This window comes from Lontra canadensis, unplaced genomic scaffold (assembly GCF_010015895.1).
Source record: "Lontra canadensis isolate GAN:19392208 unplaced genomic scaffold, GSC_riverotter_1.0 scaffold12, whole genome shotgun sequence".
Lineage (NCBI taxonomy): Eukaryota > Metazoa > Chordata > Mammalia > Carnivora > Mustelidae > Lontra > Lontra canadensis.
In genome coordinates this window covers 20,200,295-20,222,783 of record NW_022631006.1, presented here as the reverse complement: position 1 = coordinate 20,222,783, position 22,489 = coordinate 20,200,295, and the positions used below count along the sequence as shown (strand labels likewise).

Genomic DNA, 22,489 nt, shown 5'->3' with positions numbered 1-22,489 from the left:
AGATATGATATTCAGATCTGTTTTACCTATAAGGAATATAAGCTATTTGATGATCCTAACTTATGGCTAATTTCATTCCTCATTATAACAGAATAATACTCAGAACATAATTGTTGATAATCCACATAAATTATTTTTTAGCCTCTTTTCTCCATCTTCTTTTTTTTATTTTTTGAAATCAATTATACATAGTCTTACTACTGACATTGTCCCTGTGTTCTTTCAAAACATGTAAGAAATAACTCATTTGACCTGTATGGTGAATAATAATTATTTTGCTTCTTTAGGACACCATGTAAAATTGAACCTAGTATAAACCATATTCTAAGCACAAGAAAGCCTGGAAAGGAAGAAGGAGATCCCCTGCAAAGAGTCCAAAGCCATCAGCAAGAGTCTCAGGAGAAGAAAGAGAAGATGATGTATTGTAAGGAGAAGATTTATGCAGGGGTGGGGGAGTTCTCCTTTGAAGAGATCCGGGCTGAAGTTTTCCGGAAGAAATTAAAAGAGCAAAGGGAAGGTATGTGTATTGATCTAGTTCACAGCAAAATTTCTTGGGAATTGTAATCTTTGTCCCTGCCCATTATTTTCGCAAGCATTCCCTCTATTCCAGTGAAGCAGCTCTGATCATGGTCACCAGAAACCTCCTTTTTGCCAAATCCAGTGGCCATATTTCAGTCTTGATCTTTTTTGCCATCTTGGCTTCACTTGACACAGTTGATGAGATACTTGTTTATGAAATGATTCTGTTGGCTTCTTCCTTTTTGTGTATTCCCTCTCAGTTTCCTTCACTGCTATTCTTCTCATCAAAGAGCTATTCTTCTCATCAAAGACTTCTTCCTAAGACCCAGAACAGAGTCTTGGAATATTCCAACTATCTTTTCTTTCAACAACTCTCACTAGATAATAGATTAAATACTGTTTACAAGGTGGGGATTCTTGAATTTATATCTCTATCCCTGACATTTCACCTGAACTCTAAACTTCTATTTAGTTAACTGTATCTATTGGCTATTCCAACAGACATTTTTTAAAATTATTTTTTAATTTTTTTTATGTTGTGGGTCACCATACAGTACATCATTTGTTTTTGACGTAGTGCTCCATGACTCATTGTTTGCATATAACACCAGTGCTCCATGCAATCTGTGCCCTCCTTAATACCCATCACCAGGCTAACCCATTCCCCTCACCCTCCAATGGACATTTTTAAACTCAACGTAGCCAGAACAGAATTATTGATTTTTGCTAAAAACTACACCCCAACACATGCACATACCACAGGCTTCCCTATTTCAGTAAAAGGGAACAATATGCACAATCAACAATATGTTGATTCAAACCAAAAAAAAGCCAGAAGTCATCTCTGATCCCCCTTTCTGTACCATTCGCCCATATCTAATGAATAAGCCTATCAACCACACCACCAAAAAAATTTCCCAAATCTTTCATTTATACCGTTCTCATTATTAAGCCAAACCGCCATCTTTTAGATAGACTATTGCAGCTAGACTTTCTGCCTTCAGTCTGGCCTTACTGTAGTCCATTTTGCACATAGAAGATGATTTTTATAAAAAGTTCAGGTCCTGTCATTACTTTACTTAAAATTCTTCAATGTTTTCTCATTGTCTTACCATGCAGTACAAACTCTACCCACACATGGTATTAGCCACATAATATTATATATTTTATATATATATATGACATAATATATAGCCACATAACATGGCTCCTGCCTACCTCTCCAACCTTATCTTTTACTTTGCTCCCTCTTACTTTGCTACAGTCATACTGGCTTTCTCTGGAACTCACTCTTGAACATAGTGATCTTGTTCCTGCATTTGGGCCTTTGTGCCAGCTTTGGCCTAGAATCTTTCCCCAGATCTTTATATGACTGGATCCTTGTCATTCAGGTTACAACTTTATGAATGTCGTTCTCTTAAAATGATCTTCCCGGCTTACCCATCTTAAGTAACTCCTGACCTCCATTCTCCTACTCAGTCACACATTCTTATATCACCTATTTTATTTTTAACACTGATTTCCTTATTAATTTGTGTGTCTGCATGTCTCCCCCAAACTGAATATTAGTGTCACGTGGCCAAGGACTTCGTGTTACCACTGACAAGTAAATGTTCTGAATTGTGCTTGGTATATCATAGATATTCTGGTTCTTATTGATTAAATAAATGAAAGAATAGAGACCTAGACCTCAAGTAGAGGACTTTGGTCCATTTATATTAATCTCAATCTGTAATATTAGCATACATGTTGACGCCATGAGCTCCGAAGACATTTTTTGACAGAATAAATTGCTATGAGGACTAATGCATCAGCCAACCTTACTGTTTCTAGCTGAGCTACTGACCAGTGCTGAGAAGAGAGCAGAAATGCAGAAACAGATTGAAGAGATGGAGAAGAAGCTAAAAGAAATTCAAACTTCTCAGCAAGAAAGAACGGGTGATCAGGTCATTTCTCTCTCTCTTTCTCATTTTTTTGTTTTTGTTTTTGTTTTTTTAAAGATTTATTTGTGTATTTTAGAGAGAGAGCATGCAAGCAGGGAGAGGGACAGAGGGTGAGGGAAAGGGAAGGCAGATTCCCCACCTAGCGCCGAGCCCCATGCAGGGCTCTATCTCACACCCTGAGTTCATGACCTAAGGTGAAATCAAGAGTCACACGCTTAACTGTGCCACCCATATGTCACCATTTCTCTTTTTTTTAATATAGAAAACTATGCTTATTGAAACAAATTTAAGCAATATCAAAGCATAGAAGATAAAAATTCTCCTAACCCCCATTCAGAGTTTCTGGTAGTTTCATAGCTATTAGTAGCAACAAAGTCCAGCAGGAAAGTAATTTAACAGGTGACCTCAAATGGAACTTGAGCCACTAAAAGCAATGCAATTTATTGACTTCTTTTTATTCTAATCATGTTGCATGTCACCCAAAGAAATTTGGTATATGCTTGGCACTGCTCAGTTGAGTACAACAGAAACAGCTTATACTAGGAACGTAAATTATTAGAAAGAACATTTATAGCAGAGATATTTTATATGGTTAGTGGTTATCTATGCAAAGAGTATGGTAAACCTAATTTTGGAACTAAAGCTTGAAAATAGGTAGGATTTTTTAGATAGGAGGGACACATTCATTTTGTTTATTTAATGCAAATAGCACGAAGAGAAGATGCCTACAAAGGAGACAGCTGAACTGCAAATTGCTTCAGGATCTCAGGAAATACCAGGAATGGCTCTGTCCAGTTCTGTTTGTCCAATAAACTCTTGTGCCAGGTAAGACCACATTTGGTGAAAGGGATGATGCTTATAGAAGGGCACTTAGAACCAACCTTTTACTCTAATGACTTGGTCTTTTATAATATCAAGACATAATATCTGCAAATCTCTGTCACAGCATAAGTTCTGATGATGATGAGGAAGACAGGGTACTGACTTTTTTTTTTTGTTAAAAAAAATACATGTTTGGGGTGCCTGGGTGGCTCAGTGGGTTAAAGCCTCTGCCTTTGGCTCAGGTCATAATCCCAGGGTGCTGGGATCGAGCCCCGCATCGGGCTCTCTGCTCAGCGGGGAGCCTGCTTCCCGCTCTCTCTCTGCCTGCCTCTCAGCCTACTTGTGACGTGGGGCTCAATCCCAAGACCCCGAGATCACAACCTGAGCCAAAAGCAGAGGCCCAACCCACTGAGCCACCCAGGCGCCCCTCAAATATAATTTTTAAATTAAAAACACATTTTTTTAAAGTGGGCTTCATGCCCGGCTCCATGCTGGGCATGGATCCCAGCATGTGGTTTGACTTGAACTCATGACTCTGAGATTAAGATCAGAGCTGAGATTAAGAGTTGGACACTTAACTGACTGAGCCACCCAGGCACCTCTCAAATACAATTTTTTAAAGATAAAACCACCCATTTCTACCACCAAGAGATTATTGCTATTAACATAAGTATATTCCTTATGTGTTCTGGTTTTTGTTTTATTTGATAAAAATGAGAGCTTACCATTTTGTTATCTGCTTATACTGTTAATGTTAACAACATCTATTATCAAATATACTTCTTTAAAGCAATTTTAATGACCGAAGGTTTTATCTTCTTAAAGAATTTGGATTGACAGTATTAGAATTTTTTTTTTTAATCTTAGAGAGAAGAAGATTATATTTAATAAAAAAACCTCTTGGACTTACAAGAATTAAGTAGTTCTTTTTGTGGGTACTTAGGACATGTCTTAAAACAAGTTTCTTTACAGAGAGACTTCACCTGAAGAAAACATTTGGCAAGAACCTCATTCTAAAGGTGAGTTGCATTTGACAATGTCATGAAAAACTTACCAATAACAAACACATTATGTAATATGTGTAAATATTTTTAATTTTGGTAAAGGGAGTTGTAAGAAGACAGAGGGGAACTAAGATAGTATCATATCTTTGAGTTATGGAATTCAGTGATAAGCATGTAATTTGAGATAGGGAAGACATTAAGAGTATTTTTGTTTTTATAAGATTCCTTGGTGCTTTGAAATGTTTAGTTTAAATGTAAATTTAAACTTATATTAACTACTGAATATCATCTTCCACCTTAGCAATGTACACTCAGCTAAACCTATCAGTAGTACTTAGCAGCCAAGAAAGTGGTTTTTCAGAAGAAAGAAAAAGAAATGTCTAAAACTGAAGCAATTTAGGGGTACCTGGGTGGACAAGCGCCTGTGTTATCTTTGGCTCAGGTTATGATCCCAGGCTTCTGGGATCAAGGACCATGTCGGGCTCTCTGCTCATCGGGGATCCTCCTTCTCCCTCTGCCTCTCCCTGTGCTTATGCCCTCTCTCTCTCAAATAAATAAATAAAACTTAAAAAAAAATTAAAGCTATTTATATTCAAATTTATTATCTTTTTTTTAAAGATTTTATTTATTTATTTGACAGAGAGAGAAAAAGAGTGAGCAAGCACAAGCAGGGGGAGCGGCAGGCAGAGGGAGAGGGAGAAGCTGATTCTGCTTGGAGCAGGGCGCCTGATGCAGGACTCGATCTTAGGAACCTAAGATCATGAACTGAGCCAAAGGCAGACACTTAGCCGACTGAACTACCCAGGCGCCCCAAATTTATTCTCTTTTCATTTGAAAATACATTAAATGTGGTAAAACATAACTATCTACCTATTAGTAGTTTAAAAAATATATAGGATATGATTAAAACCCCAACTCTAACCACCAATTTATAGGAAATAGCCTGGAGGAACATGTTAAGCAACACAGGAAGATGTAATTGGCAAAAAAAATCCAGGCTTATTGGGCAAACAACCCAGTTTCTTCAACAGAAAATTACTAAAACAACAACAAACCCTAAAGAATCAAAGTGATTTAGGAAGCGTTTCAACCAGTCACAATATATGAATCTGCATTCTTAATTGAGACTTTCTAAATAATTTTGGTAAAAAGCGAATCTTCTGATTGGATATATGATACTCAGAAATTACTAATCTTATAGGTATGATTATGTTTTGAGATTATGCTTTTTTGAACGAGCCTCTCTTTTAGAAATACATACTAAAATATTTACAAATGATATGATGTCTTAGATTTGCTTTAAAATAATTCAGAGTTGAGTTGGGTTTGGAAAGTAGTAGCAGTGGTGGGAAATAAAGATGAGACACAGTCATTCATGTTTAGGTAACTTATTAAATGATCTCTACTTTTATATGTTTTTAATTATTCATTTTATTTTTTTATTTTTTATTTTATTTTTTAATTTTATTTATTTATTTGACAGAGATCACAAGTAGGCAGAGAGGCAGGCAGAGAGAGAGAAGGGGAAGCAGACTCACCTCTGAGCAGGGAGCCCGACGCAAGGCTGGATCGCAGGACCCTGGGACCATGACCCAAGCCGAATGCAGAGGCCTTAACCCACTGAACCACCCAGGCTCCCCTGAAATTATTCTTTTTTTTTTTTTTTTTTTTTTTTTTATCTACTTGACAGACAGAGATCATGAGTAGGCAGAGAGGCAGGCAAAGAGAGAGGAGGAAGTAGGCTCTCCACGGAGCAGAGAGCCCTATGCGGGGCTTGATCCCAGGACCCTGGGATCATGACCCGAGCCAAAGGCAGAGGCTTTAACCCACTGAGCCACCCAGGTACCCCCAAAATTATTCATTTTAAAGAACAGATTACTTTTCTGCTTCCAAATAGCACAAAATATTAATTGACCTAGATGTCTTGAAGAATAGGCATTTACTCTTAAGAGCATAAATCTGTTCTCTTTTTCTATAGGTCCCAGTTTACCTTTCTCCATTTTTGATGAGTTTCTTCTTTCAGAAAAAGAAAACACCAGGTTTGAAGTTTTTGTTTTGTTTTGATACTTTAAAGTCTTCTATTATTATAAATAAAGATGAATTAAGGGCTACTGTTACCTGTGTGAACAGAAAAATAAATTAAGTGTTTTTTTGCAGTCATCCTGCAGCTCCCCCACGGATTTTAGCCCAACGAAGACCCCTTGCAGTTCTCAAAACTTCAGAAAGCATCAACTCAAATGAGGATGTGTCTCCAGATGTTTGTGTAAGGAACAGTATTCCTAAGTTAATATAAGCACACTTGTGAATTGTTTCATGCAGTTCTCACAAAGTTAGGGTTAAAATTAAAATCACAGGCTTCAAATTTAAGCACATGAAAAGATGCTTAACATCTTCAGTCATTGGAGAATGTAGATCAAAACCACAGTGAGATAGTACTTCACATGCACTGTGATGACTATAATCAAAGACAGAAAATAACAAGTGTTGGTGAGGATGTGGAGAAATTAGAACCCTCATACAGTGCTGGTAGGATTATAAAATGGTGCAGCCACTTTGGAAAACAGGTAGGTAGTTCCTCAAAATGTTAAACATAGAGTTACCATATGTATGACCTAGCAGTTCTCTCCTAGGTATATATCCAAGACAATTAAAAACATGTTTACATTTTAAAAAATTGTACATGAATGTTCATGGCAGCATTATTTATAATAGCCAAAAGATAATAGCATTTATCCTATAATTTCACTTGTTATAAACCCCCTTATTTATTTATATTAATACTATTATTGTTTTTTAAGAGGATCCACACCCAGCATGGAACTTGAACTCACGAGCCCAAGACCTAGAGTCACCTGCTCTACCAACTGAGCCAGCCAGATAGCCCTAAAACCCTTTCTTAAGTATATGCGTGTAACATACCAGGTGTTAAAACAACTGTTCCCTCTGGGGAATAGTAGTTGAAGTGGAGATGGGGGTCAAGTGCAAGAGGGAGACTTTTTCACTATATATCCTTCTCAACTAGTTGACTTTTTAAACCATATACATGTATTACTTTGAAAGACAAAAGAAGGCACTTGAGTGGCTCATTTGGTTGTGTCTGACTCTTGGTTTCAGCTGAGGTTATGATCTCGAGGTCCTGGAATCGAGCCCTGTGTCAGGCACCAAGCTCAGCCAGCACTGTGCTTGAGATTCTCTCTCTCCCTTTGCCCCTCCCCCCTGCTTGCACATGCACTCTCCCTTAAATAAATAAATCAATCTTTGAAAGACAAAGGAATATTTTTTTAAATTTTCCATTTTTTTGATACTTTATAGTCCATCTTTTCTACAATGACTGTGATTTATCTTTAAGAAATAAAATAAAAATTCACCATTTGGCATAGAAGAAGACTTAAAAGCTAGGAGGATAGCAGATTATTAGAACATTTTCTAGGTCAAAGCCAGAAGAAAAATAGAATTACCCCTCTAGTTCTTAGGTGAAATTGGTTGGGAAAAAAAATTATCCAGTATTTTTCCTTTGTACGGTGATTCCTCACAGTATACTTTTTGATAATACATAGTTTGCTATTTTCATGATATAAAACCTTTTCCCTCAAACGTTATGATGTGCTTTTTTTTTTTTTTTTTTAAGATTTTATTTATTTATTTGACAGACAGAAATCACAAGTAGGCAGAGAGGCAGGCAGAGAGAGAGGAGGAAACAGGCTCGCCGCTGAGCAGAGAGCCCGATGCGGGGCTTGATCCCAAGACCCTGGGATCATGACCTGAGCCGAAAGCAGAGGCTTTAACCCACTGAGCCACCCAGGCGCCCCTATGATGTGCTTTTTAAAATTATCTTTTCTAGAGATTCTTATACTCTACTTCCATACCCTACATCAAAAATCACTTATCTAATGTTTGTCTCCCTGAATAAAAAAGGTAGGTCCTCTAGATGCTCACTGAAATATTTCAGCTAAACTTCACGAATTTTTTTTCAGGATGAATTTACAGGACTTGAGCCCTTGAGTGAGGATGCTATTATCACAGGTTTCAGGAATGTAACTCTATGTCCTAACCCAGAAGATACTTGTGACTTCGCCAGAGCAGCACGTTTTGTATCCACTCCTTTTCATGAGATAGTGTCTTTGAAGGATCTCCCTTCTGATCCCGAGAGACTGCTGCAGGAGGAGGATCTAGATGTGAAGATCTCTGAGGACCAGCAGACTGCTTGCGGCACCATCTACAATCCAACTCTCAGCACCAAGAAGCTCAGGTAATTGATTGTAGGTTGCACAAGCCAGACTGTCTGAGTGATCTTGTATTCTGTGTGTGCTTGTCAGTTGGAGCAATCATTTATCAAGTTCTCACTACCTGCCAGGTTCCATGCTAAGTGCTTTACATGACAGTGGGACTCCCCCTGACAAAGTGGTGGTGGTATTTGGTAATTGATTTGAGTATGAGGGTTAGAATAAGCCAATTTTGATGGTTATGAGACTGAGAGCCCCAGGAGGATTCTGGTGTCTTTGAGGAAACTTGGTAAACTATGCCTGATGGGGAGACAGGAGGCATTTTGTTTTTCCTTTAATATTAAGTTTTAAATAATGGTAGAATAGCTTGATACTAATTTCAGATAGGCTAGACGTGTACTTTTTTTTTTTTTCTTTTTAGATTTTATTTATTTGAGAGAGAGATCGTGAGTGGGGGGGTGGGGCAGAGGGAGAAGTAGACTCCCCGCTGAGCATGGAGCCCTATGTGGGACTCGATCCAGTGATCCTGGGATCACAACCTGAGCTAAAGGAAGGTGCGCCACCGACTGAGCCACCTAGGCACTCAGAAGTATACTTTTTTAAAGTATCTTTTAGGGGCGCCTGGGGGCTCAGTTGGTTAAGTAGCCGACTCTTGATTTTGGCCAGGTTATGATCCCAGGATCATGAGATCAAGCCCTGGGTCCGGCTCTGTGTTTAGCATGGGGTCTGCCGGAGATTCTGCCTCTGCCTTTGTCTCTCCCCCGCTCTCTCTCTCTCCCTCTACTAAATAAAAATAAATAAATAAATAAAATCTTTTTTTTTTTTTTAAGTATCTTTTAATGGGGAGGTGGAAATGAATAAATGATATGAAGAAATGGTGTAGAGAGCGACAGACAAAGCCTTTTGATGTATTTGTATTTAAAAGTTGGCTAAGTTAAACAAATAAATGTTGGTTTTAGGAATATTCTTTAATTTGCCAATTTATGCTTTTAAAACTGCATTTTTAAATTTTTGTCCAATAAACTTTTTATCACATTTTTGTTAGCATGTTTTCATCTTGAGTGATTCGGGTTTCCCTTTTCCTTTCTTGATCTTTTCTTATTAAAGAATAAACTGTCGGGACGCCTGGGTGGCTCAGTTGGTTAAGTCACTGCCTTTAGCTCAGGTCATGATCCCGGGTTCCTGGGATCGAGTCCCGCATCGGGCTCCTTGCTCGGTGGGGAGCCTGCTTCTCTCGCTGCCTCTGCCTGCCTCTCTGCCTGCTTGTGTGTACTCTCTCTCTCCCTCTCTCTCTCTCTGGCAAATAAAAAAAAAAAAAAAGAATAAACTGTCTAGAGAAAGGATAAACAAGAAAAAAGTACCTCAGTCAGTGTTTCTCAGTAGTATAGAACAGATGTAGATTAGGCATTTGCTATTGATTAGGTAAATAAAGCATAACTTTAGGAAATCTAATGCTCAGCATTGACTGTCAACCAGGGTAGATAAAGTCACCTAAATTCTGATTATAAATCTATATCTGTTTCAGGAAAATAATGGACTTTGAAAATTAGACTAATGAATATTAAATAAAATAACAAAGATGAAGTGATATCTATTATCCCTATGAAAACTGGCTCATTTGTGGTTCTTTCAGCCCAATTATCGAAGACAGCCGTGAAGCCACACACTCCTCTGGGTTCTCTGGGTCTTCTGCCTCAATTACAAGTTCTTCCTCCTCCATCAAATGTCTTCAGATTCCTGAGAAACTGGAGCTTACTAATGAGACTGCAGGTAGCTTCATACCACTTGTAAGCAAACCTCCATACACGTGTCTACTGAACACTTACTTATCTCAGCAAACTGAACTATGTGGTTTTTTTTTCTATAGAAAAAAAGTTCCCATAAATTGTACAGTTTCTAGAATGAATCAGTATGAATTGAACACCTTAAAAACCTGAGGTAGATGAATTTTGTTAGGTTAGCCGTGTTGATTGTGCATTCTTGTGTTTTTTCTTCTCCTCTGTTTACAACACCCGTTTTAGGTTTTGGGGGTGATGGGGTTTTTGGTTTGTTTATTTGTTTTCAACTTTTTTTCCCCCAGACACTCCTACTCAGTCACCCTGGTGTCCCCAGTATCGCAAACAACTACTAAAATCTCTAATGGAGCTGAGGGCCTCCGCAGAGTTTTTTCTAGAAGATAGACCATTGCCTAAGTTGGAAATAGAAAAGGAAATTGAACTGGGTAAGTATCATTGAACACATGGGGTTTTTTTCTGTGACACTGTAGAAGTAAGTTATTATTTGTACTTGAGCTTGTTGCTTGAGCACAGTAAATATTTTTAGAATCTAAGAACAACATTATAGGGGTACCTGGCTGGCTTATTCAGTAGAACATGCAACTGTTGATCCAGGTCGTAAGCTGGAGCCCCACACTGGGTTTAGAGTTTACTTAATTAAAACAAAAAACAAGAAAACTCATGTATTAAAAGAAAAAAAAGAACAAAAAGAAACAACATTATAGAGGTTCACACACTGATAAGTTCATGTTCTAGTAACAGTATGGATTCTGTCTTCCCCTCTTTCAACTTTTAACAATGATTTTGAAAAGTATTCTAACTAGCTGTTAACTGGCAGATATAAAGTACCTTTAGCCCTTAAGCCAGGAAGTAAAAGCTAAGGGGCTGTACATATTCATGGTGATCTTTAAATGGAATCAAACCTTCTCAACAGGTAATGAGGATTATTGCATTAAACAAGAATACCTAATATGTGATGACTACCAGTTATTCTGGGTGACACCAAGAAACTCTGCAGAGTTAACCATAATAAAGGTAGGACTGATTCTTTGTCATTTCAGTTACTTTGTAAAAAATAAGGTTGGGTTTGAACCTTGGGTTGAAGCAGTAACTTTGGCCACGTGGTACCATCAATTCCCTCGAACAGTCCATTAGCTTCCTGATAGAAAAGTTGCTGAGAAATTAAAAAATCACTCAGTATTGTGTGCCAGGATCAGATGTCAAATATGAGAGGCAATTGTGTATATCTCTTAAAAGTCCAAACATACTAAATATTCTATCAATTCTATCTTTTTGAGGAAATACCCTGAAATTTTCTGGCCTGCTCCAATCCAGACAAATTATATCCTGGGCTTCTTTCTCCCTCTCTGTCTCTCTCTCTGTCTCTCTCTCTCTCTCTCGCACGCACACACACACACACACACACACACACACTCAGAGTACTACCTTGACATTTCCATTCTCCATTTTCCTAGGGAGTCACATTACCTCTTTCTTATATTGGATGCCTAGTAGTATTGGCTCCCATTTTTATTTCTTTCTTGATTTAAGCCTTCACGTTTTAGTAGTCTCCCGAGAAAGGATGCATGGGTATAAATTTTTTTGAAATGTTTCATGTCAGAAAATTTTTTATTCCACATCTTTACTGGATTGGTAGTTTGAATATTAGAATTCTAGGTTCAAAACGTTTTTCCTTAGAATTTTGAAGATAGCTTTATTATCTTTGGGCTTGCGGCCTTTGTTTTTAAAGTCTTTTGCCATTTTTTGTGTGAGACTATTGTTCCCTCTCCCTGAATCCTTGTAGGATCCTCTGTTTGTCCCAAGTATTCTGAAATTCCACAAGTACATCTTTTGGTAAAAATCTATTATTGCCCATCTGCTAGACACTGAATGGCCATTTCAGTGTGGAAACTCCTTCAGTTTTGAGAAATTTTCTTCAAAGAATAAATTATTTCTTCTTTTTAGTCTTCTCTGTTCTCTACTTCTAGAGTTCCTTTTATTAGGATATAGGGTCTCTTAGAGATCCTTTAAAAATCTTATCTTTTTTTCTCCTTTTCTCTTTGTCTTTTTGCTTTACGTTCTGAAATGTCTTGTCAACTTTATATTCAGACTTGTTATTGGGTTTTTCATTTCTTTTGTCATGCATTTGATTTGCCAGTGCTCTTTTTTATTCTCAGAATTTTCTTCTTTATAACATTCTGCTCTTCATTTCAAAGGTGGAATATTCTTTCTCTGAGTGTATTTGCGAGGCTTTAAATTTTTTTCTCCTTGCATCATGTTTCCTTTTGTCTGTTTTGAACTCTGTCTTTCATATTAGAGGTTTTCTTCAAGACTTTGACTCTATTCATATTTAAGTATGAGACTCTAAAAGCTAATTGAAAGCTCTATGTATTTAGGTCCTTGACAGCTGTTGGGCCTCACAGTAAGAAGATCTTGCTTGGCCATTCAATAAAATGCCTCAATTCTTGATGCTTTTTCTTTTGAGCTGATCAGATTCTTCACAGAAAACTTCTAATATCCTTCCTGGAGCACATAATCCTGGCTGCTAGCTTCTTAAAAGCTAAGTGGGAAAATTAGTCTGGAGAGTGGAGGGTGGACAGATACATCTTAACATTTGAGGTATAATCTCCCCCCAACCCCTATCTCCCTTAAACAGTCCCTGGCGACCTCTAGCCCAGAGCCCTTCTGCTTTATACTCTCTAGGGGTAAACTTTTGGTCTTCTAGAATGGAGGAGAGGCAGTTGTTAGGCTGGGCTATAGGAGCAGCAGAGGAGTCTGGGGTTTAACTTCCTCATTAATAGAATTCAACCACTCCTGTGTTTGTTCCTTCTCCACCTTATTTCTCTAGGTAATTGGTGCGATCAGTTTTATACCATGGGGAGATGGTCCTGTGGCATAAATTCGGTTGTGCTCAGCTTTCTCTACTGCTAGAATCAACTTTCCTTGGATCTGCTAAGTGGATTGTTACCTCTTACTGTACTCTTTCCAGCTTTCAGAATTTGTTGCTGCTGTGTTTTTTACTATCGATTTATGACTTTTAAAACATTCCTTTACTACTATTTCTGTTGGGGTATCATAATGGCTGAAGGGAATGTTTTGAATCTGCCAACCATAATCAGAGATTCTAATAGCTCTTATTTTTAAAATTTCTTGCAGGTATCATCTCAACCTGTCCCATGGGACTTTTATATCAACCTCAAGTTAAAGGAACGTTTAAATGAGGAGTATGATCATCTGTGCAGCTGTTACCAGTACCAAGATGGTTGTATTGTTTGGCACCAATATATAAACTGCTTCACCCTTCAGGTTTGAATAATATAAAAGCATTATCACTTAAAGCCCTTAAATAGAGAGATTTGTGCTCCATTTAGCAAAAGAACTTAGTGCAAAATTCCTGTTAATCTTCTAGAAATAGACCAATTAAATTATAAACTTGAAGCATTGATCATTTTCCTTTCCCAAGTTGTTTTGACCAAAAACTTCTTTGGTACATTTTTTCTTAACTTTTTATTATGTCAGTTTTCTTTTTTTTCTTAACATTTGTTTATTTACATAATCTCTATACCCAAGAAAGATGGGGCTCGACCCCAAGACCAAGAATCCACACTCTACTGACTGCGTCAGCCAGGCCACCCGTATTATGTCAATTTTCAAACATAGACAAAAATAGACAGAATTGGGCAGTGACCCAGTAATCTAACTATGATCATCATCAGTTCATGGCCACTCTTATGTTAAATTCCTGGTGTGATAATTCCAATATTTTTTCCATGTCTGGTTTTGATATTTCTCTGTCTTTTCAGATTGTGTTTTTGGCCTTTTAGTGTATCATATAATTTTTCTCTTTTCTTTTTTAAAGATTTATTTATTTGAGAAAGAGTGCATGTGCGTGTGTGAGTGGGAAGAGGGGCGGAGGGAGAGAATCTCTAGCAGACTCCCTGCGGAGTGCAGAAACCTGTGTGGAGCTCCATCTCACTCACCCATGACCTGAGCCAAAACCAAGAGTCAGCACTTAACTGACTGAGCCACCCAGGCACCCCTAATTTTTCTTGACAGATAGGCATGATGTACTGGGTAAAAGGACCTGCTATAAATTGACCTTTAATTGGTGATAAGGTATGAGGGGAAGGAAAGCATTGTATAGTTCTATGTGTTATGTTCTTTTATAGTGAGCCTATGCCTCTGGACTGTGTTCCTTCCAAGAATTTCTCCTCCCTTAGGTGGGACATGATGGCTAGAGCAGGCTAGCGTTGGGTATTTCCCTTCCCCAGGTCAAGTAGGCTCAGATAATACTCTAGCAGGTTAGGCTCTGGTTAACTGGTTTCTCCTGATGACAGAGTTTTTAAGAACAGTGCTTGTGGCCTATTTCAAAACGGTTCTTCTTCCCCTCCACCTCTGGAAGCACAAGGAGAATTTTTCTCCAACACTTATTGTGAGAACCTGATCTAGCTCCTAGACATAAAACTCACAGAAGTGTGAGGAACCCCCTTTACCACTGCCACCACCATGCTTATAGATCCTAGAATTGATTTTTCAGTCTGTGCAGCCTTTTACTTGTTAGGACAGAGTGGCAACTTCCAAACTCTTTACAGAAGGAATGGTCTATTTTTGCTACTCTTTTTCTAACTATGCTATCCCCCAGTAGATTATTTTTAGAACCCAAACACAATATATCACTTTATTCTTTGGAGTGTGTTTTTTTTTTTTTAAGGTTTTATTTATTTATTTGAGAGAGAGAGTGTGCAAGCCAAGGAAGGGGAGGAGCAGAGAGGGAGGGAGAGGGACAGACTGTGCTGAGTGCAGAGTCCAACTCAGGGCTTGATCCCAGGACCCTGAGATCATGACCTGAGCCAAAACCAAGAGTTGGTCGCTCAACTGACTGAGCTACCCAGGTGCCCTTGGAATGTTATTTTGATGGTAATATGAATTTCCAAAATGGTTAGATTGAGGGTATTTTGAAATTACCATTTATAAAGCACCTCTTGTGGGCCTCGCTAATCCTTGATGCTCTTCATCTATTATTATTATTATTTTTTAAGATTTTATTTATTTATTTGACAGACAGAGATCATAAGTAGGCAGAGAGGCAGGCACAGAGAGAGGGGAGGAAGCAGGCTCCCTGCGGAGCAGAGAGCCCGATACGGGGCTTGATCCCAGGACTCTGGGATCATGACCTGAGCCGAAGGCAGAGGCTTTAACCCACTGAGCCACCCAAGCGCCCCCTCTTCATGTATTATTTCGTTAAGTCCTTATAGTATGGGATATATATATATATACACTATTTATACTATATACTATATAGGAGAGCAGTGTTGTTAGAACTGGGACAAAGACCCAACCTATGAAAGCCAGATTCTAGTAGAGAACAACAAGGAGTACAAAGCAGCAGCTGATAAGGTACTGAGTGTAAGTACAGTCACCCCAACTTAAGAAATAGTGAATTTTCTGTCCTTTTGTTTCTAGGATCTTCTTCAACACAGTGAACTTATTACCCATGAAATAATAGTGTTAGTTATTTATAACCTTTTCACAATAGTGGAGAAATTACACAGAGCAGAAATCGTCCATGGTGACTTGAGTCCGAGGAGTCTGATTCTTCGAAACAGGTTGGTCCTTTTCATTCTCTTAAAATTCTGTCAACTTTCTCTTAAAATATGGGTAGTTTCCATTTCCTTTTGCCTCTTGACAAATGCCATATTGAGGAACACAGTATGTTAAAGTATTTGCTATCTAAAAGTAAATAAGGGGAATGGTTTGAAAGAGTTCAAAGAAAATACATTGAGGAAATACATTAATTCAGAAAAAAAATTAACCACTCTGAGTATTGTGATGATTCCTTGCAAGAAGAGATATAAAATATGATTACTTGGAGGAATGTGACTTAGATTGGGTAGTCTTTCTCTGCGTGCAGCCAGTATGGATTGAGTGAGGGTGCTAGCAAAACCAAGGCACTTCTCGGTTTCAAAACCAAAATTTAAGTCAGGCCAAATTGAGGTCATTGCTAAGAGCAGTGGCTAAACCAGAGTGCAAATGCAAACTATGCCAAGGAAAAGGGCTTAGAGTTCCAGTTAAACCCGGTTAAGCCATCAAATTCAAGGGATGAACACAGAGCAGGATATACATGGTTTTGTGATGGCAAAAAAAATGTATCTTGTGCTAAGGAAAAATGGGCGCAATTGTAAATTTTAAAGTAAAATATATCATTCTGTGCTGTGGAGGTATGTGATGGGATTAGTCAAAGCCTATACTTAAAAATATAACATTTCTCACTGATACTCATCAGGGATTTGGGGGAACTGAGGAAAGCAGAGACAAAAGGAACACAAAAATAATTCAATATTTTCTCTCACACAAATAGTTTATGTCTCCTTGGAGAGTAGCTTTATTGTATGGAATAGATAAACCCAATGAAAATATAATTAATAGTGAAATAGTGTTATTAGGTTTTCTTTTATCTGTTTTGGGGGTTAGGAAATAATGGTTGGAATTACAAGTAAGAGTTAGAGAATATGGTGTTAAATAAAAACAGGATAGTTTACAGTAGAGGTGGCATCTTACACAAAAACAGCCTTTTGTTGTTTTAGTTAAACTCTGAGAAGGAGGAATCTGAATGACACTTGGAAAGCCTAATCTATAGTAGTGAACAAGAAAGGTTATGACATCTATAAAAGCTTCTAATTCTTCCATAGTTCTCATCAGTGTGTAAATCATTGCTATTGTACATATTAATGTGTCTAGTATAAGACAGAGGCTTGTACTCTACTTCCAGTACTTGTTTTATATAATAACTATAATATGATAAATGTTCTGTGGTGGCTATACATTATGGTTTAGATATCCTTGTGTCACTAGACTAACCTCAACATTCCCCGCTTAGCTGGACACTGCCACTGCCCTTACAGGTGCATTTTCATAACTAACCACAGGAGGGAGCTGTTGGCATAGCTAAGACACACCTGCAATACCTTCCCCCCCCCACCCCTTTTTTTTCCTCTTTTTTTTTTTAAAGAGCAGCTCTTCAGCTTCTTTCATGGCCTATTTTTATTATCTCTATCTCTTAAATCTGGGCTTAGAATCCACGATCCCTATGATTATAATAAGAACAATCAAGCTTTGAAGATAGTGGACTTCTCCTACAGTGTCGACCTTAGGGCGCATCCTGATGTTTTTATCCTCAGCGGTTTTCGGACTGTACAGATCCTGGAAGGACAAAAGATCCTGGCTAACTGTTCTTCTCCCTATCAGGTAAGTGTAAAACAAGCCTGAGCAACTATGGGGAGGGTTTCTTAATCTCATTCTTCCATGGATAAACCATGAAAGATAGTATTTACTGATATTGTCTCCCCTGGAATAGATGACCTAGTTTTCAGATATCACCAAGTCAAGCAAAATGTACCATTTTTGTGTTACAACACTGAAGACTGTACACATACACGTGCAGACACATGACACACAGTAACCTAAGTGTCAGAGCCATTTCTATCACTCATCTATGTGATCTTCTGTAAGTAATTTTCTATACTCTTTGTAAATTAAGGCTAGCAATCTGCTCTGTGTGCATCAGAATTGTTGTGAGGGTTAAATGAAACAATGTACATAAAAAGAAGATTACAAGTGTTAAGTGCTTTATGTGGTAGTGTTATATACAAAGTCCCTTCTGACTCATCTCTGGATATTTGGCGTTTGCTGATTGAAAATGTAGCATGAACTTGAATTAGTCATGTGGACCACATTTAGATCACAGCTAGAGTCCATGCACATTCAGTAGGTCTACAAATTTGAATTTGACAGTCTGTATAGTTTTGTTCTTCAGGATAATTTTGTTCCCATCTTTTGTTCTTAAGGGTAATTCCCAGAGTTAGCTTTATAGATCACCCCTTTGGGGAGCTTCTCTCTTCACGGTAGGAGTAGGGAACAGTCTACTAAAATGTATGTCATAAAATCAACTTCAACACTATAATAACTTTCTGCTTTCTACATAAAGAAATTGCCATGATAGTAGCAGAGAAATATTTTAGCTGATGGTGCTTTTTGTGATTTCAGGTAGATCTGTTTGGTATAGCAGATTTAGCACATTTACTATTGTTCAAGGAACACCTACAGGTCTTCTGGGATGGGTCCCTCTGGAAACTTAGCCAAAATATATCTGAGTAAGTACTGGCGATTTCAGGGTCTTTGCCTATACAGATAATTTTCTTTTACTCTTGGGTGCCCTCTGCTTGGGCGGCCTTAGTTTTCTTAGTCCGAATGCCATGATTCCATTAATTTCAAACAGTTTTCATTAGTGTGTCAGTGGAGCATCTAGTGCAGAAGCAGAACAAAGGAATTGCTAATTAAAAATAAGAATCAAACTATTCAGACTTTAGGACATCATTCTGGACCTAGATATATCATATAGACTGTGACTATGGTATGGAAGCCTCTCATTCTAGAAGTGTTAATCCTCTCATTCTAGAAGTGTTAATAGAAACATTTTGTGAGAATAATTTTATAATCAATTGTTGGTAGTCTAATAGCGCTTTTTAATAGCTATTGTTATCAAAGTTAATAAGCATCTCTTGAAGAGAATTAAATTTCTCAATTATATATTAATTTTAGGCTATTATTTATTTAATGAATGGGTAGAATCAAAGCAGAGAACTGAAGTCTCCTTAGAGAAGTAAATGCTCCCTTAATAAGAGCTGCTTGATCTCAGAACCTTAGTATTCCCTCTAGCCAACTCATAAAACTTATTTTTTTTTTTTTAAGATTTTATTTATTTGTCAGAGAGAGAGAGGGAGAGAGAGCAAGCACAGGCAGACAGAATGGCAGGCAGAGGCAGAGGGAGAAGCAGGCAGGCTCCCTGACGAGCAAGGAGCCCGATGTGGGACTCGATCCCAGGACGCTGGGATCACGACCTGAGCTGAAGGCAGCTGCTTAACCAACTGAGCCACCCAGGCGTCCCCAACTCATAAAACTTATTAAATATCCCATGGTCCACTTTAGCTTATCATAGCTAATAACGTCACAGAATAAGCTTACCATATACCAATTTATTGGTATATTCTTTGGCTTAAAAAAAAAAAACAAAAAACCCACTATTGAGAATTTAACACCCCTTCTCCATTCCCCCTACTCCTAACAAGTGAATTGTATTTTTTCTTTATTTAATTCAGAATTTGGTAAGTCTCATATGTCTCTGAAACATACTTTAAAAATGGGCTTTAAATATAATGTAAGACCTGTAGGATAAATTCAGGTATCTCCACTTGGCTGTGGTCCTAGGTGGGTGTAACACAAACAAATAGGTAGGGTCAGCTGGGGTTTCCTAACAACTCTGCCTTGTCTGATAATACAAGCTTCTTTGGTTAAAAAAAACAAGGAAGTTAAACATCGTAGACATTAGCAGTAGTTACTTCAGTCAGGCTTAGGATTCTTGGAGGATTGTGAAGATAATAAAACTCTGGGCAGGGGAGAAGGAGAACTGCAGTCTGTCTAATGACCTAGACTTTAGGAAAGTTAAAGGAGAGGAGCAAAATTCACTTTTCTTCTTTTTTGTAGAGCAGTGGTGCATCTTAGCACACAGAGGAAATGTGTAGATTCCCAACAGAGACTTATTGGAAGACTCTCCTCTCTTTTTTATTATCATATTATGGCTCTCCTCTCTTTTATATAGTTCTACCCTGGGCTTTGAAAGGATTACTTGAGTTCTAACCCTAGACTTTTGCTGTTACCTTAAATCAGTCAGTGCATAATGTAGCACTGATTTAAATACAGAATTCTTTTATATGCCTAATCTTGATGGAAATGGTTTTATGTATTTTTAGGCTAAAAGGTGGTGACTTGTGGAATAAATTCTTTGTACGGATTCTGAATGCCAGTGATGAGTCCACAGTGTCTGTTCTGAGGGAACTTGGAGCAGCAATGAGTGGGGTGTTTGATACCACATTCCAAAATCACCTGAACAAAGCTTTGTGGAAGGTAGGGAAGTTAATCAGTCCTGGGGCTTTGCTCTTTCAGCAGGATAGGCAATCAAATCTCTCATAGATTCCTGCCTAAAACCAATGGTTGTATTGTGGAACACTGGACCTGTGTATGCTATAATTTAATTTAGGACACCTTTAGATACACTACCAACGCATTGCTACTTTTTAATAGAGCTATATTTCTAGTAACTGGCATTTTTAACATAGCACTATATCTGTTCTTGACTTTAACAAAGAACTGTTTTATTCTTAATGGACTCCGTATGAATGGGTGCCTTGTTGTCATTTAACACATTTGTCTCTACTTTTCCCTGTACATTTTTCTTTTGTAATTTGTGACATATACCCTTATGATCACTCTGTATTTTTTTTGATCACTATGTATTTTTAAGTAATAAAATAGTATTTGTTAAATTTGTGCTTCTAACTTCTCATCTACTTTTGCCAACTAAGGTAATAAATGGCTTGATTTCGCAGACAAGAGCTGTTTTACCATGGAAATTTATATATCCTAGACTTGGAACTGCCATGATAGAATCATAACAAGACAGAACAGCCAACCATTCCTTTGGGTGTTCCTGACCTTCCACTAAGTGGTCTAAATTTAAAAGTATATAAAATGATTTAATACAAGTCCAAATTTTCTTAAATTTCAAGTGGCAAAATTATTTGTTCTATTTCTATTTTAATGTTTTCCTTTTTTTTTAGCCACCAAACCCTTTGGACTATTTATATAATCTCGTGGTGTTGCAGCTACTGGGTCTCTTGATCGGGACTGTGGCTCTAAGAAAGGAAGAGAAAAGGTTTTGAACAGGTTGTAGCAACCTTTCAGAAATAGAACAGTCACCATTCTACTACCTGCAGAATAACTTGGTGGGGCAAGTGTTCATAAAGGAATGGAAGGAACTTTTGATTGGGAGATTTGAAGAGATAGAGGCCAGGATAAAAAGATATCTTGGAAGCATGTAATAATCTGGGAAAGAGTAGATCTAGAGTATTAGAGGAAGTATTAGACCCCTCAAACAGAAGCATAAATTATACCTGGCTTTGGGCATAGGGAGGAAAACTGGAAGAAAGGACAATGAAAATGATCAATTCCATATCCAAATATCAAAATTCTCATCTCTGCCTCCCTCCATTGCTGGTGCCTGATATATTTTTTTTTTCTTTTACTCTAGTTGTCACTGTTAGTGCTCTAAGATTGCTGGAAAGCAGAAAATTCTAAGTATATCTCAACTAAAAATATTTAAGCATATATAGTTGATGCACTGAAATATAACTTGAATCTGAAAGATAATCAACTTAGAAAATTTTGCTCTTAGCCAAAATACAACTTTTCAAACATTTTCATGTTTGCTTCTTGTACAACTGATGATGTAAAATTATAGATCTGTATCTTTGATGTAATTGAGCCCTTCTTTCCCCTATGCTCTCCTCATTTCTTTTATTTTTTTAAAGATTTTATTTGGGTGCCTGTGTGGCTCAGTGGGTTAAGCCTCTGCCTTCAGCTCAGGTCATGGTCTCAGGATCCTGGGATCGAGCCCTGCATTGGGCTCTCTGCTCAGAAGGAAGCCTGCCTCCCCCGCCCCACCGCCTGCCTCTCTGCCTAGTTGTGATCTCTCTCTCTCTGTTGAATAAATAAAATTAAAAAATCTTAAAAAAAAAAAAAAAAGATTTTATTTATTTATTTGTCGGAGAGAGAGAGAGCACAAGCAGGTGGAGTGGCAGGCAGGTGCAGAAAAAGAGTCAAGGATCCCCATGTAGGACTCGATCCCAGGACCCTGGGATCATGACCTGAGCCAAAGCCAGCGGCTTAACGGACTGAGCCACCCAGGTGTCCCATGCTCTTCTCATTTCTTAATCCACCATTTCAACGCATAAAATCCTTAATCTGAGGATGGACAGTAAATTTAGATTCTTTCTTAACATAGGCTTAGCTACTAATTCGTGACTTCTTCAAGAACCTGGCAGCAAGATGGAAAACCCAAAGCTTTGTCTCTGAAAGTCACCTCTGAGGAGAGGGAAGAGAATCTGGGGAAGTTCCTTTATCAGAGAATTTGCCAGTGTTTTGCCACCTCTCCCTCCGTTCCCCATCCCCTCCAACCCTGACGGTTCTCTGTAGTGGGAAGAAAACAGTAAGGACCTGTGATGCCTTAGTTTTCTCTTTGCCTGGGCATAAAACCACAAAGTGTTTCCATTTCCCTTGTATTTTATGCTTGTTTGTCTTGGAAGAAGGAA

At 38.0% G+C, this 22,489-nt stretch overlaps 1 protein-coding gene across 1 annotated transcript in view; it reads left to right on the top strand.

The window, feature by feature from the left end:
* Positions 1-20,662, top strand: part of BUB1B (BUB1 mitotic checkpoint serine/threonine kinase B) — a 49,259-nt gene extending 28,597 nt beyond the window's left edge. Inside the window, exons 9-23 of the mRNA XM_032856854.1 lie at positions 288-517; positions 2,353-2,465; positions 3,172-3,287; positions 4,257-4,303; positions 6,267-6,327; positions 6,446-6,551; positions 8,263-8,537; positions 10,145-10,281; positions 10,592-10,732; positions 11,221-11,321; positions 13,443-13,592; positions 15,750-15,892; positions 17,360-17,531; positions 18,330-18,436; positions 20,093-20,662. Coding sequence (XP_032712745.1) covers positions 288-517; positions 2,353-2,465; positions 3,172-3,287; positions 4,257-4,303; positions 6,267-6,327; positions 6,446-6,551; positions 8,263-8,537; positions 10,145-10,281; positions 10,592-10,732; positions 11,221-11,321; positions 13,443-13,592; positions 15,750-15,892; positions 17,360-17,531; positions 18,330-18,436; positions 20,093-20,312 — 2,119 coding nt within the window. The 3' untranslated portion in view covers positions 20,313-20,662. The remainder of the gene's footprint in view (positions 1-287; positions 518-2,352; positions 2,466-3,171; positions 3,288-4,256; positions 4,304-6,266; positions 6,328-6,445; positions 6,552-8,262; positions 8,538-10,144; positions 10,282-10,591; positions 10,733-11,220; positions 11,322-13,442; positions 13,593-15,749; positions 15,893-17,359; positions 17,532-18,329; positions 18,437-20,092) is intronic.
* The last annotated feature ends 1,827 nt before the right edge of the window (positions 20,663-22,489 follow it).